This window comes from Alligator sinensis, unplaced genomic scaffold (assembly GCF_000455745.1).
Source record: "Alligator sinensis unplaced genomic scaffold, ASM45574v1 scaffold744_1, whole genome shotgun sequence".
Taxonomy (NCBI): Eukaryota; Metazoa; Chordata; order Crocodylia; family Alligatoridae; genus Alligator; species Alligator sinensis.
In genome coordinates, this window is record NW_005842241.1 from 281,300 (window position 1) to 295,630 (window position 14,331).

Sequence of the window (14,331 nt, forward strand, 5' to 3'; positions counted from 1 at the left end):
AACAAGAAACAAAGCCCATCCCAGCTCCTTCTTAAGTCAGTGAGAAATCACCTAAGTCCAACAGAGCCAATATCTTGCCCTGCTCTCTCTGAGATTAGACACTTTGTTAACAACATATTTAATGTAAAATAAGCTATAAACACTACATCTACATATGCAGAGAAGTAAATCATTGAACAATATGAAATATAATAAAAATAATTAATAATCAAAGAAGGAACTGTCGTTTTCAGTCTCAAAACTGCAAAAAGATTACAAAAGGAAATTTAGATCTTTCTTCTCTCAATAAAAAAACATTTTAAAAACTGTAGTCTGGTTTAGTCTACTTTAAATAACCAGTTAGCTACGTGAGGTTTTGAGTCATTGCATTTTATCGCTTAGATTAACTATGCCAGTAGCGACAGAGAAAATATACATTACTGGGAAACAAAGGAGCTTATATTTAACAAATACTACTAATCAGTTATGGGGGGGGGGGGGGGGGGGGGGGAGGGGGTTCAAGTAAAGATACTTACTATAGGCATAATTTAATGAGGCATTTTCTTATACACAATCTTCCTGAAGCTAGGAAAAATGCACCTTACTGCAACACTACTTATCAGAATTAGAAGCAATTATCAAGCGTCCTCTTGGGGATTATCCTCCTCTAATGCACATACCTGAAAGCATCGTGCCCCACAAGTAAGGAAAGGATTTTAAGAACTCCTTGAAAACAGAGGGAATTCATTCTCGTCTGGAAAATGTTTCTTTAACATTTTCAGTTACACAAACATATTAAAGTTATGCAGAGATGATCTGACACTTTAAAAAAAAGTCCTAGTTCAATCTTATACATTTGCACTCTTACTCTTAGCCTTAAACAAGTCTGAATTGAATGTAAAGGTATTGAGGGTCAGCTTCTATATTGGCATATCAAATGTCAAGCCAATAGCTCCTTTATTTAAAATATGTTAGAATAAAAGGTAATATGTTCTCTATAAAAGTTCCCTTGAGGTTAAAAGAACCAATAAATTAACTGCTACCATATGTTTCACTCCTGTTGGCAAAATTCAGTTATAAACCCTGCCAAACCACATTTTGGCAGGTACTATTATTTGGTAGTTTAAACAGTTACTTGGAAAAAATGGAAACTGTAAAGAGATTTTGGAAATTAACAACATTTAAATGCTGTTAAAAACAATTTTCACAAAGCCAAACTATATGGGTCTAAACCATAGTAAGTCTGAACTCTGTCTGCCTCATCAAGACAAATCAAATAAAAACTCAAATATGTATGAGAATTAGAAAGATAAGGAATTTTCCCATAATATTACTGCTACAGTAAAATTAGTCAGTGTTCCAATTTTAGTGGATGTAAATTCATAATAAAGGAATTTAAATCAGGTGGAGTTGCTCTATAATTACACGCATGTAAGTGAGAACAGAATTTGACAAACAAAATGGCTTTCAACAGTAATTTTAAAGTTCCGAATTATCAAAGCAGCAGACTACAATATTGTGGTCACTTGGAAAGTACTGATTATAGCTGAAATAAAAAGTTGTTAATATACCAGACAAGGGAGGGGAAAGTGGGCTGGGAGTGGGGAAGGAACTACTGGCTTTATTAATGTAAGCTAAACAAACTGGATGTCAGTGATAGGGTCCACATGTAAGTAAAAAAAAGCCTTTTAATATATGATCACAACATGATTTTTGTTTTAGTATACTTTTCAATGATTTATGAGATATTTTGTTTATGTATTTATTTATTCTTTAGATGTATATATTTTTCTATTCAATTCCTTTTATTCACATGTTGTATTATCCATGAAAAGCACAGAGACAATATACATTTGTAGTGTTGTGATGTTCTGGTGAAAGGGAGAGTATCAAGGTTTTTATTCTATGTTTCTTTAGACAGCTCCATCATCATATTTAACTCTAATTTTCCTTTACTGAAATCACCTGCAATTCAGAGTATAATTTTATACACAATACCAGGTACATAACTTTCAAGCTGACAGGTATAGCCAGTCATTTTTCAAACCATAAAGTGATGTTATTGCAATGTTCATATTTCTTATGCATTAATATAATTAGGAGCACTTACAGGTAAATGTAATTCTAATGTGCAGGTCTAGTGATTACAATATAAGCATCTGAAAGCATTTTCTTATTCTTCAGATGCTTGTCCTGTTCAGCCATTCAGGATTTTACTAATAACCTTCTCATTACTGGATTCATCTTCTGACACTGTATTTTAAATAAGGCAATTTTTTATGAAGATTTGACACTGAAATCAGAGACTTCATTACCCTACAAAATATATCCGCAGTTCAAAGTATTTAAGGGGGTTAAACAAAATGCAAACATTTAATGCAACATTAAGCATGTGAAATAAAAACTTGATTGCCTAAAGAAAGCATGCTATGCTGTTACCCTGGTGACAGGTTAAAAAGGATTGTGAGCTGAATGGCTGTATGATATGAAATTAAAATGTTTCACATTGAACAATCCAAAATGAATTGGGAAAGGTTAGAGCAGAGGAGAGAGAAATCAATTCTCCAATGGCAATGGTGAATGGAAGAGAAGTATGAATAGGATTTGCCAGTGGGGTGCAACAGCTGCCAAATGTCCTGCAGCCAAAGAATTACAATAATACTGATGAAGTGTGCAAGAGCTTTTGGAATCATTGCAGGGAACAGAGAAATACTCCTACAATAATGAGGCTATTCTGTGTCCCATCCCACTCCTGCAGCAGACTCAAAGACAAGTGAAATGCTTAAAAAACTGGAATGCTCAGTAATAAATGTATAAATATGCGATCTATTCCCTTAGTCAATGTTTTACACCTAACTACAATTTTTGTGAACCACAGATGAAATAAGCATGCTAAACAAATGGAAAAAGATCAGCACACACACATGTAGAAGTACACAGAATTCCACAGAGCGGATTTCACAGAACAACACTTTTTCTTTCCCATTTTCATAGCATTTTGTCTTGTTACTAATATTTCAAGTGTTACTGTAATATAAAATATGCGAGGCATGATATAAGCACACAGGAAGACCACAGTCTATGCCCCAAACAGCTTACAATTTAAGGCGTGATCCTAAGAATTCTTATGTTCGTGCTTATCTTCATGGATGTGATTAACCAGCAGAGAGAGATCAATAAGATGTTTTACATCAATAAAGTTAAGCAAAAGTATTTGCAGTTGTGAGCACTAAAGAACCAAAACAGAAGAGGACAAAATCTATATGTAAAATGATCAGGATGATGATTAGCACATATCTTGCTTTTCCATGTCTTTATATTTATTTTGCTCACACTCTTTATATTGCTGGAAGCTATTTAAGGAAGTGTTGAATTGGGTTAGCAGAAATGATTGTTGACCTCACAGAGAGAAATAGATAAAGGACGAGAGAAACTAAAGGAGCTACAGGTACTGTGGAAAGAGAAAAGAAGAGGGTATGAGAGAGGGGTAGGAGAGAGAAGAGAAGTGAGAAGCACATGGATGGACTCAGAGAGATCTGGGCTGTGGCTGGTGGAAGAGCCAAAGTAGTAGGACAAGCACAGGATTAAGGTGGGCCAGCAACCAATGACGCTACAGTAAAAATGTCATAGACCAGGGATGGTCAATATGGGGTATATGTGCTACAACACGTGCTACAATATGGTGGCCAATATGTGCTACAAATAGCATATGCAGCCACTGGGTGTGGCACATGGGTGCTGGGGGCAGGGCTGCAAGTGAAGAGGGGAGGGTCTGGCCAGGGTCTGGGACTGAAGGGGCTCACTGCAGCTCACTGGGTCTGCACTGCTCTAGCTGGGAGACCAGCAGAAGCAATTCTGCCCCCTGTGCTTTGCTCAGTTGCTCCATGGCAAAATCAGCCTAGCTGGTGGGGCTGGGCAGAAACAGCCCTGCAGCACTGGGCTGGTATGCGAGGGAAAAAAGGGAGAAGAATCCTGTGCCCAGCCAGAGGAAGGAAGAGAACAGCCCACAATACCCAGCTGTAGGGAGGAGGGAAGGGGAACAGCCCCCATCACCCAGCCAGGAAGTAGAGATGGGGAAAACCAGCCGCAGTGCCTCACCAGAGGGAAGGGGGAGGGAGAACAGTCCACATAGCCAAGAGGGAAGGAGGGGGAAACAGCCCCAGTGCCTGGCTGTAGGGAGAGAATAGTTTCCACCATCTAGCTACTCAGTGCAGGACAAAGAAACTTGGGTCTTTGCCTCCTTGGTACAGGTAAAACTGATAACCCCCTTTGCATCTCTCCACTCTTCAAGCGCTCATCAGCTCTGTGCACACAATGCAGAGTGCAGAGGGCTTCTGATCAGGACACAAAACTTGTTAGTTATACCTCTGCCCAGGCCCGCTCCAGCCTGACAGTCCTGGCCTGGGACCTGCATGCCTGTAGCAAGCTCTGAGTAGAGAGAGCCCAGAATTAAAATGCTGTTGTGGCACTAGGATACCATGGGGTGGCACTGCTCCCAAGCCAGGCTTTGGGGACACCTCATTCCTTTAGGGCACCCCATGGAATCACCCACACCCTGAAGATGACACCCAGCTGGCCTCAAAGTGCAACTGGGGGTGACCTCATTAAGAGAGTTACCACTGTAGCGGCTGCAAAGTGAAGGGGGAGGAGACTGCTCTGGGAGACCCCAGCAACCTCTCAGGCATGAGCAGAGTGCTCTGGGAGACCCCAGCAACCTCTCAGGCAGCCTCTGGCATACAACTGTCCAAGGGTGCAAGCCCCCTATTAATGTCATGGGCTCTGAAGGTGCCACCTCATTAGGTCATGCAGATGCCAGTGCTGACACATCCCTGGCCATGGAGGCACCAGCTGGTACAGAGTAGATAGCTCTAAAGGCACCCTGTCAAAAGGGCAGGATGCTACTTCTTGTCCCATGGAGCCCTGAAGCTACTGCTGGGCACATGGCAAATTGAAAGTATCTTTAGGTACAGCCTCAAAAGTTCCTCAACTGAGGCTCTCACAGGATAAAGAAACCTGTTACAGCTGTGGTCACAGAATAACAAAGCTATCACAACTGATAAGGCACATGGAACGCCCTGGCCTTGAGACTCACAGGCCAAACACCCCCCGCACATGACTAGTACAGAGCAGTTTCAACATCTCTTTAAAATGCTTACAAAAATGTTTTTATTTTTCTTTGTAATTTGTAGTCCAAGAGATGCAAAGCAAACAAACAGGTAGCCAGCCTGCAGCTTATGTGCTGCAGGCAGCCACTGTGTGGAACATTTGAGCCCAGGCACTCAGTGGAATGGAGGCAGGGAGGTTCACGCCTCCAGCTGCAGAGTGGAAAGGTGACAGGATGCTTCTGCAAGAGGAGGTATCACTGCCAAGAGCCAGATTCAGATCTGCAGCAAGGGAAGTTTAGGTTAGATATTAAGAAAAACTCTCTCACTAGGAGGGTAGTAAAGCACTGGAACAGGTTACCCAAGAGAGGCTGGGGAATCTACATCCTTGGAAGTTTTTAAGACCCAGCTAGACAAAGTCTTGGCCGGAATGATGTATCTGGCGATGGTCCTGCTTTGAGAGCAGGGGGGTAGACTAGATGACCTCCTGAGATCCCCTTCGACCCTAGTTTTCTATGATTCTATAATTCTCAGACTTCACCAGCCCTGCAGCTGCTTAGGATCCTTATTCACCATATGAAGCTGCAATGGTTGCAGCTCAAAGAAGGGTTAACCAGGCTTTTGATGGTGACAACTCCTTTCTCAACAGCACCCTGACTGCAGCTGTGCTCTGCACGTCTGGAGATTCATCCTCCCCTGCTGCTGTTTTGGCACCTCAGGGCACAAGCTATCAGCTATGCCTCTGTGGGGGGGCAGGGATCAGAGCAACACTCCAAGGCCACATCCACACGAGCATGGACGTTTGGTTCCTTGGGGACAACTAGCAGTGGGACAACTTGTGCCACCACTAGTTGCCCCAGGGAACACCTGTGCTCTAGCAGCCTTACCTGAGGTCCTGGGGGCCTCCTAGGGCTGCAGCAGCAGCAGCAATCCTGCCTCAGAGCCTGGCCGGCAGCCAAAGCATGGCTCCAACCAGCCAGGTTCCAGTTTTGAGCAACACATGCTGCCCCCATGTGCCCCACTCCACTTTTTTTTTTAGCAGGTTTTTTGAACCTCTGGATATCCAGGGGTCAACCCCAACCCCCACCCTCAAGCTGCTCTCTTGCAGCACAAAGAACAGCTGAATATGCTATATGATGTCTGTGGCAGCACATACTGCACAGCTGCACTTGTCTGGACGTGGCCAAGGAGAGGTAGGACTTAACTTGCAGCATGCCTGCCAGAAAGTTTGGCCATCACTGTTATACACCATCATGCTTTAGGAATATGCCTTCATATAAACTATGGAGCTACTTTCCTTACCTTGCATTGTACAATACTGTTCCTCCTACCAACTCAAACTCCCATCAAGAAGCTGTCTCACAGTGTTTACTTTTCATAAAAAGCTATGCCGTGATACCCACTTTAAGATGTTTTACTTCTATTTTGACTGAACTGTAGTTGGGTTTCAACACTTATAAAAATAGTAATTTGTATCTAACCACATTTACATATGTACACATACACACAATCTTTCTTTAATAACTAACTGAACAGCAAACATGGAGAAGGACAACATATCACCACATATTAAGATGACTAGAAAATTACATCAGTCTATTGGTTTAACTCTGGTTAAGGAAGAGGAAGAAAAAGGACAAGAAGTTTGAGAAGCAATTATTAGAAGTCAAAATAACTCAACAAATATTGTCGAAAGAGACAAAAAAGGGAAAATGTGATAAGTATCTACAAGTGTATTACAGAGAGTGGGAGAAAAATATCTTAATAGCTCAGTAGTCCACAGGGGAAAAAAAAGAAATAATGGAATAATGGTCTGAAGCTGCAAGGATTATGTAAATGCATAGAGGTTTTGGTAGCATCATAATACATCATGAATGGAATGCATGACTTGTTGACAATGAGATCAGAACGCTGAGAATGAGACAGTCTTATTTTCATACGTTAAGGATGACTGCATAACTCGAAAGAGGTGGAACAAAGGAAAGCCATGAGTGGGTTGTATTCAATCATCCTTAGCAAATGAAAATAAAGTGTTTTACCTTTATATTACACTAGGGGGGTATCTGTAGATTAATGTAAAGTATAAACATTTATCTGTGCTTACAATAACTACTCAAGTTACTCCTGTAGTTCAAGGGGAAAATGGTGTTATATAATTGATACAGTTTACTTATGAGTGAAGATGTGCTGCAAATGAGAAGCCTCCATCCATGTTAAGTGACTAGTTTAGACAAGTCTAGTAACCTGAAATCTATTTTTTCTGTCAACATATTCTGTTTTTTCAAAAGTAACAGGTTAAAGGCATTTGGTCTCTTTGTTCAGCTCAAGGGCCGTGTCCAGCTAAGCGCGGACATGTCTGTGGCACTATATACCGCACATTCAGCTGTTCTCTGCACTGCAAGGCAATAGCGCTGGGGAAGGGGGAGATCGACCCCAGAACATCCCAAGGTCAAAAAAATCTGCGTAAAAAAAAGAGGAGTGGCGCGCACAGGGGGAACGCACACTGCTCAAAACTAGATCCAGGCCAGCCAGAGCCACACTCCAGCTGCCAGCCAGGCTCTGAGCAGCAGGATCACCACAGCTGCAGCCCCAGGAGGCCCCCGGGATCCCAGGTAAGGCTGCTGGGGCCAGCCCAGTGCTACTCCCAGCCATCCTTGCTTCAACTGAGGTAACCTGAGGCACCAGAGGACGTATGGCTCAGGTGTTCCACGGGGACCTCTAGCAGCAGCACAAGGTACACACTAGCAACTAGCAGCTGCTGCTTCTTGTCCCTGGGGAAACAAATGTTCATACTCATGTGGACACAGCCATGTGGGACACACAGGTCAGGAGGCTTCTTTAGCAGGGCAGCTAAGCATTCTCCTAGTGTAAGGGAATCCTTGACTGGCAAACAACTGGGGCTATGCACTCCCTCCTAGACTCACCAGCATAGTAGGTACACTGGGTGATAGCAAGCGTGTCTAAAAGTTGCTTCCTTCCAACAATTTCTGGACAGCTAAAGGCTTGCTCTAAATTACATATGCCTCACATATGCAGCTTACTGACTGGCATAGCTGACAACTTTTACCAGTGTTTCATTTAGCATTTACATCCACAATCAGCTTGGAAATAAAAATCTAGATACATCCACAAAATAAAAAAATATATACAACTACCGCAGTGCTCCCAGTTCATCAATTTCACTCTGAGTCCAGAACCCTGGCTTTGGACGGGTCAGCATTCACTAAAGACAATATTAGTCAATTTTGTCCAGAAAATTGGTCAACTGATTGGTAGGCTTTTGACCAACAGTTAAATCAAGTTCTACAGGTAAGAATGGATGTTTTTATTGTCTGAATGTTGTAGTCAATGACAGAAAGCTTCATTCATTTAGAGACAATTATTTCTAATACATAATAAAACTAACACTATACTTAGTTATATGAAAATGTTATTTTACTTTTAACAATAGTTTACACTCCTATGGTGTCTTCTGTCAAGACTGTCAGAAGACACTCAACACACATGAATCTTCACAATAGCCCTAGCAACTTGGAGTCTTCAGCACATTTTACAGATGGGTAAAATTAAGCATAATCTGGTGACTTGACTGGCTCCAGATAGTACAAGGAAGAGCTACGAATATAACCCAGATCTTCCCATCTCAAGTCTTCTGCTGTAACCAGGTGGCCAAGGAAAACATTTAGGTTGTTTGCCAACCATGTAAAAATATTTTAAATACATTACTATTCTTTTAACATGCAGTATCAGGTAATATGGGCATGTAGCCTCACTTTTTTTTCCAAGTCATAAATGATGAAAGGGTAAAACCCATACAAAAATTAGGAAAATATGCTTAGTGGCCAACACAAGCAACACATAGGAAGTGCTGCAGGCAATTGGGTTTAGAAGTATAAACATTACATTAGTAGACCCAGGAGATAGCATGATGTAGCCACACCTGGAGAGTCACTCTCCTATTCCCCTCCCAAGCCACTAATGAAAACAAGACTGAAGCCAAAACGCGAAGATTCAACTATACAACATCAGTTTTGGTCTCAGAGGCTCAGCAACATCAAAAAGGCATAAAATAAGATGGATTCACTTCAGCTAAAATATGTTTTCACTTGAAATAAGATCAAATTCTGTCTAGGCGACCTCAGGATTTTACTAGATGCTGTAAATCTGTTTAGCAGCTGTGGGTGGCACCACTTTCACAATAAACTACCCTACTGAAAAGTTCTATATATGCAGAGAAAGTTCTATGTAAAATAAGTGAAAGCTGAACAATGAAACAATCATTAATCATTCATAGCTGTTTCCTATACAAAATATGTGCTCCTATTATCTGAATATCACAGTAAAATAGTCACAAAACTGGCTGACCTTCATGGTGCCAAATACGTCATTAGTTAATTAGCTTTTAACAACTCTAAAGTGTTTCAGTTTCCCAAGAAAGCAAGCTAAAGAATATTCAATCAAAGATCTAAAACAAGGAAAATACAGAAAACGCATACTGCAGAAAATACAAATACCTGTACATCTATTGCTATAAGAATTGATGCGTCATTAGTGGCTGGTACGTTACTCCAAAGGGATTGGTTACGGGAATCTGTAACTCTGTTCATACAGCCAGAGGAAACTTACCTGGCCGCATCTACATTACAATCTCATTTACAGGAGCTATTCTTTTTAACATAATGAAGGCATGTATTGAGGTGTTCAGTCTGTCAACCCAGAGACTTCTCAAAGAACTCCTAGCAAGCGCACAGCCCATTTGAGAACTGTTCGGTAAACTGCAGGTTTGATCTTAACAGTACAATAACTCACTGGACAGCACAGTGGATGCTGGCCAGCACCCTGTAGTTAGTGATACATACAATCAAGCATGGGATTTGGGTTCAACTGCAGGATCTAGGTTTTCACTCAAAAGACTGGCAAGGGCAGAAACAAATGTTTACGGCCAGGGCTAACAGGGCTTAGCCACCCCAAACTGGGCCGATGACAGTGGTTCCAGTGCCACCACTGCCACAGTGCTGTGCCTAGCACCCCCGTCACATACTCCTCCGCTGCCATGCACACGGCACCAGCACGGCCCTGAGGGAGGGAGGAGTGGGATGAGGCGGGTGCACTCCACACTGCCCAGCCCCCCAAAATAATATTTTCTAGTGCTGCTTATGGGGAAAAGAGAGCCTCTCCACCAAAAGGGCCTCCACACAGCTTCCTGGCTAGAGTCTCAGTGGGGGCTGGGCAGTTTCTGGGGGGGCTGAGCAGCAAGGGGGCTCCCTTCCCCTCTGCCCCCAGTTGCAAGCATGATGAAAAGCTGAACCAGGCAGCCCCATGCTGCAGCTCCTGGCTACAGCTATCAAGAGGCTGAGGAGGAGAATCAAGGGCACCCTCCTGCTGTGTGGACCTGGCTGAGTCGCCACCGAGACCCACAAACTTGGGTGGGGGAGGGGATCCACATGGCAGAGAGGCCATTTCCCTACCACCCTGTCTGGCTTCACAGGGAGGAGACAGAGACAAGCAACTGCTGAGGCTAGCAAGCTGCCCAGCAAGGAGCCCCTGGGATGGTGGCAGAATACGACCTACACTGAAGCATGATGGATGTGTGTTCAAAAAAGCGTTCTAATCTACAGCTCTTTAGTCAAATACTACATGCATCAAGGGTTAACTTAGAGTGGGATCCACCATTTTTAAAGTGCTTTAAGTGCTGTGAATATTTGTTCTGTTATAGCTTTGAAGCACACTAAGTGTACTGTCTGTACCTAGGCCAGATGTCCATTTCTCCCTGTATTAATTATTTGCCTTTTCCAAGGCCATGAAATAGACAGTGTTGTTCTTCGTTGCAGATACCATGGGTCCCTACTCTACTCCCCCCCTTATTTCCATGTGCCCAGCAGTTTGCAATGGTTCTCCCAAAAGAAGCAATGTGCACTCTCTGTCCCCGCAGTTCTACTCCCTAATTATTCATGTGGGATACTGAGCACTTTCGAAGGCAACAGAGATTGTATGAACAAGAAAGAAGATTATGCTGTACCATTTAATAGGCTACAGCATTTTGTACATCCCAGTGCTCCCCAAGATAGTTCAACATCCCACACCACCTAATGCAGGAGGCTATGCCAAAGTAACACCAGAGAGCTCTTCCTGGCTTCATTGTCTAAGGTGGGTAAAGCAAACATTAAAGTTATTTTTAACAGTTCCTTTATGCACATAAGAGCTGGTCTAGTGTTTTCCTTTTTGTGATCACAAAATCTTTTTTTCTAACTCAGAAAAAACGAATCAGTTAAACCAGTCTGGACACATTTCACAGCAGACTTGAAGTGAAAACAGTAAAAACATGGTTTGTAAATAAAGTTGTTAGAGAGAAATTACAGAGCAAAGTATTGTGGTTACTGACAAAAACAGTGAGGCAAGAAATATCTAACAATGTCAGGCTAGGAACTTCAACATATAGTCTACTACAGATCTATTTAGAAATCAACAAATAAACAGAATAATATGGCATAAGCATAAAAAAAGAGTAAGTGTAGTCAGTATTTTCCCCACAGACATTTTCTGAAAGGGCTTCATGACTGAAAAGTCACTGGCAGTTGTATTTATTTATTTATTTTTAATTTAGTAGATACATATCGGAGAACCCTTTTATTCATTTGGTTCCTGCCTGTTCTCAGCAGGCAGTCTTACTATTGTTACCAAGGGGATAAGCTTCAAAACACACATGGACATTTGACATGGGAACTGTTCAACAGTACATAAATACTAGCTTCTAAACTACCACTTTGTGAAAACTAAAGAGAGAACCTCCAAGGAGTTGGGTCTGATTCTGTGTTTGCTGGGCAAAGGCAGAAAGGACCAACACTTGAAGACTAAGCTGAAAGCACCAAACCCTAGTCATGTCTACACCATGTGCAATAATTCAAGGGAGTACTATCCATCCTTGCTGGACTATGACACAGCCACTTCCTGGTTCACACCCATGGCTACTTTAGCAGCAACAGAAGATAACATTTTTTCAGCATGAATTGTGCACAGAGCAGAAGTGAGCAAGCCAGCCATGTTTTCCTGGCAGCATTCCTTAACACAGTCCAAAATGGTGTAGACATGGCCCACAGCCCTACCAAGAAAAGAAGCCTCACCTCTCCTCACACTGGCAATTCATCATCTCCACCTATCAAGCTATGGTTTTAAGGATGTCAGATATTAATCTGGCCTTCTAAAAAGATATCACAGCTACACTGGCCCAAAAATCAGGTCACAGAACAAAATTAGACATTGAGAGCCATGATGCATTTCATAATTCCCCTTCTTGTTTAAAGAGTGAAATAATCTGTTACCTGACTATATCAGCAACTGATTATTTAGTTCTCCATGCTGGTCAGTACAGAGTACAATCAAAGTTCTGCTCTATCTTCCTCATTCATGCTTTTCATCCATCCCTAAAGGTTTGGGAGCAGTGATCTTGAGAGGGCTATAATATGTACAATTCACTGAGGGAATAATGGGGTGCTTTACATTACTTTACTCTTCCCTGGGTGCAAAAGGCAAGTTGTGATTTTGCTCTGTGTGCATCATATATTGCAAAGCCTTACTGTGCTTGCTGTAAAGTCTTATTTTTTTTGTTGAAAAAAAACATATGGTACTAGTTATCATTGTGAATACAAATACAAATAAAGACTTCTAGAAACCACCATTTGATTTATTCCTGACCACTGTAAAACCGGTAACAGAATATCCTGTCAAACCACTGTTACGGAATTTGAATAAAAATGTCTACCCTGCATTCTGGCTTAGAACAAAAAAGTTACTATCTAGGATACTTATCAAAACAAAACACAACACGGAAGAGCAACTATGCTAAAGAAAAGAAAGAATTCAGTTGAAGTTTTCATGAATTGCATACAACTGTTACTAATGTCAACTTCCCTAACACAGGTTTTATAATTAATTAAATTAGATCAGTGTCATACTATATAAGAGTGAACAGAAGCCACCAAGGAGCTGCGATTTACCAAGCAGGGCTGCAGTTTAAAATCTCAGGCCAAAGACCAATAAAAGCCAGGAGCAGCATGGAAATAAAACTCACTGTCTTCCAGAAAGCCAAAGAAATGAATTAGTCTTTTGGCACTAGTTATGCTCAAATGCATGGCCAAAGTTAAAGTATGTTATCAACAGCTGCTATCTGAAAGAATGGGAAAGCAACCAAATTCCTACTGCATCCTAGCAATAGACTCCACACTTAAAAATTAAGGTGCTGATTCTACAAACATTTACAGAATTGGACTCCAAACTATTAAGTCCCTTCATTAACATAATAAATTACTCATGAATCTACAATTTTTTTAAAGATTTATTTTGCAGCGGAATATTCATATTATCCCAAAGTGCTGAGATAGCTTCAAACAGGCACATGGGAAATTTGTGATGCTCAATTTGTGGTTAGTTACTAATGTAGCAACATTCTGCATTAATGAAACTCCTGATGTGCATTAATTACAATTCTGGCTTGTAACACGTTTTTGTGCCTATTAGTTTGTTAATATGTAGGACAAAAATAATCATGTATGACTTATATGGATAAGGGAATGCAAGCTGAAACTCATTTGAATTTAGAAAAAACAGACTATATTAAAAAATCATGCAGTTTCTCACCAGTGCCCCTCTTGTGCATGGAAAGACGTCATTAACAACAGCATATTTGAACTCCTCAAAATGAACTTACCTTGGAGTCCCTAGAAATTGCTGTGATCTCCGTTGTTCAGCCACATACAAAGATGCTGCTGTTGCTAGTAGCTCCCTTTTTTCAAGATCTGTCAATTTGTGTCCTAGTTTAAAAAAACAGGTTTTAAAACTGGTTAAACACCATGGGCCAATTTACTCCCTCCACACAAAACACACATGTGCAAAATAAACCATAAAGCACTATAGTCAAATTCTAAATATTTTTTATCCTAAATTAAAAAACAGCATGGCAGACTCTCACAGTTTCAGGGTTTAAATAGTATGTTTTCATACAGATCAGCCCTAGTGTTAACACTGGTATCTCTGTTAAAACAATCTGACAAGTGAAAGAAAAAAAAATGATGCCACAGCATCTTGTTTTCATTAATAAAATGTCACTGGTTGACATATTGTGGCTCATGCTGGTAAAGAATCCATCTGTACATTAGAACTTACTCAAAATATTCTGCATTCTTTTCAATACTTTACCTTCTCAAGACTACATTTTCTCTACTTTGTGAGTGATAAATACACCAGTCTATCCTGC

At 41.2% G+C, this 14,331-nt stretch overlaps 1 protein-coding gene across 4 annotated transcripts in view; it reads right to left on the bottom strand.

Moving 5' to 3' along the window:
- Positions 1–14,331, bottom strand: part of PCCA (propionyl-CoA carboxylase subunit alpha) — a 465,712-nt gene that overhangs the window by 192,157 nt on the left and 259,224 nt on the right. For all 4 annotated transcript variants that reach the window (XR_003094961.1, XR_003094962.1, XM_025208618.1 and 1 more), the window contains exon 17: positions 13,786–13,888. Coding sequence is in view for 2 of the 4 variants with exons in the window: in XM_025208618.1 (XP_025064403.1) it covers positions 13,786–13,888 (103 nt within the window). In the remaining 2 variants the exon portion in view is untranslated. The remainder of the gene's footprint in view (positions 1–13,785; positions 13,889–14,331) is intronic.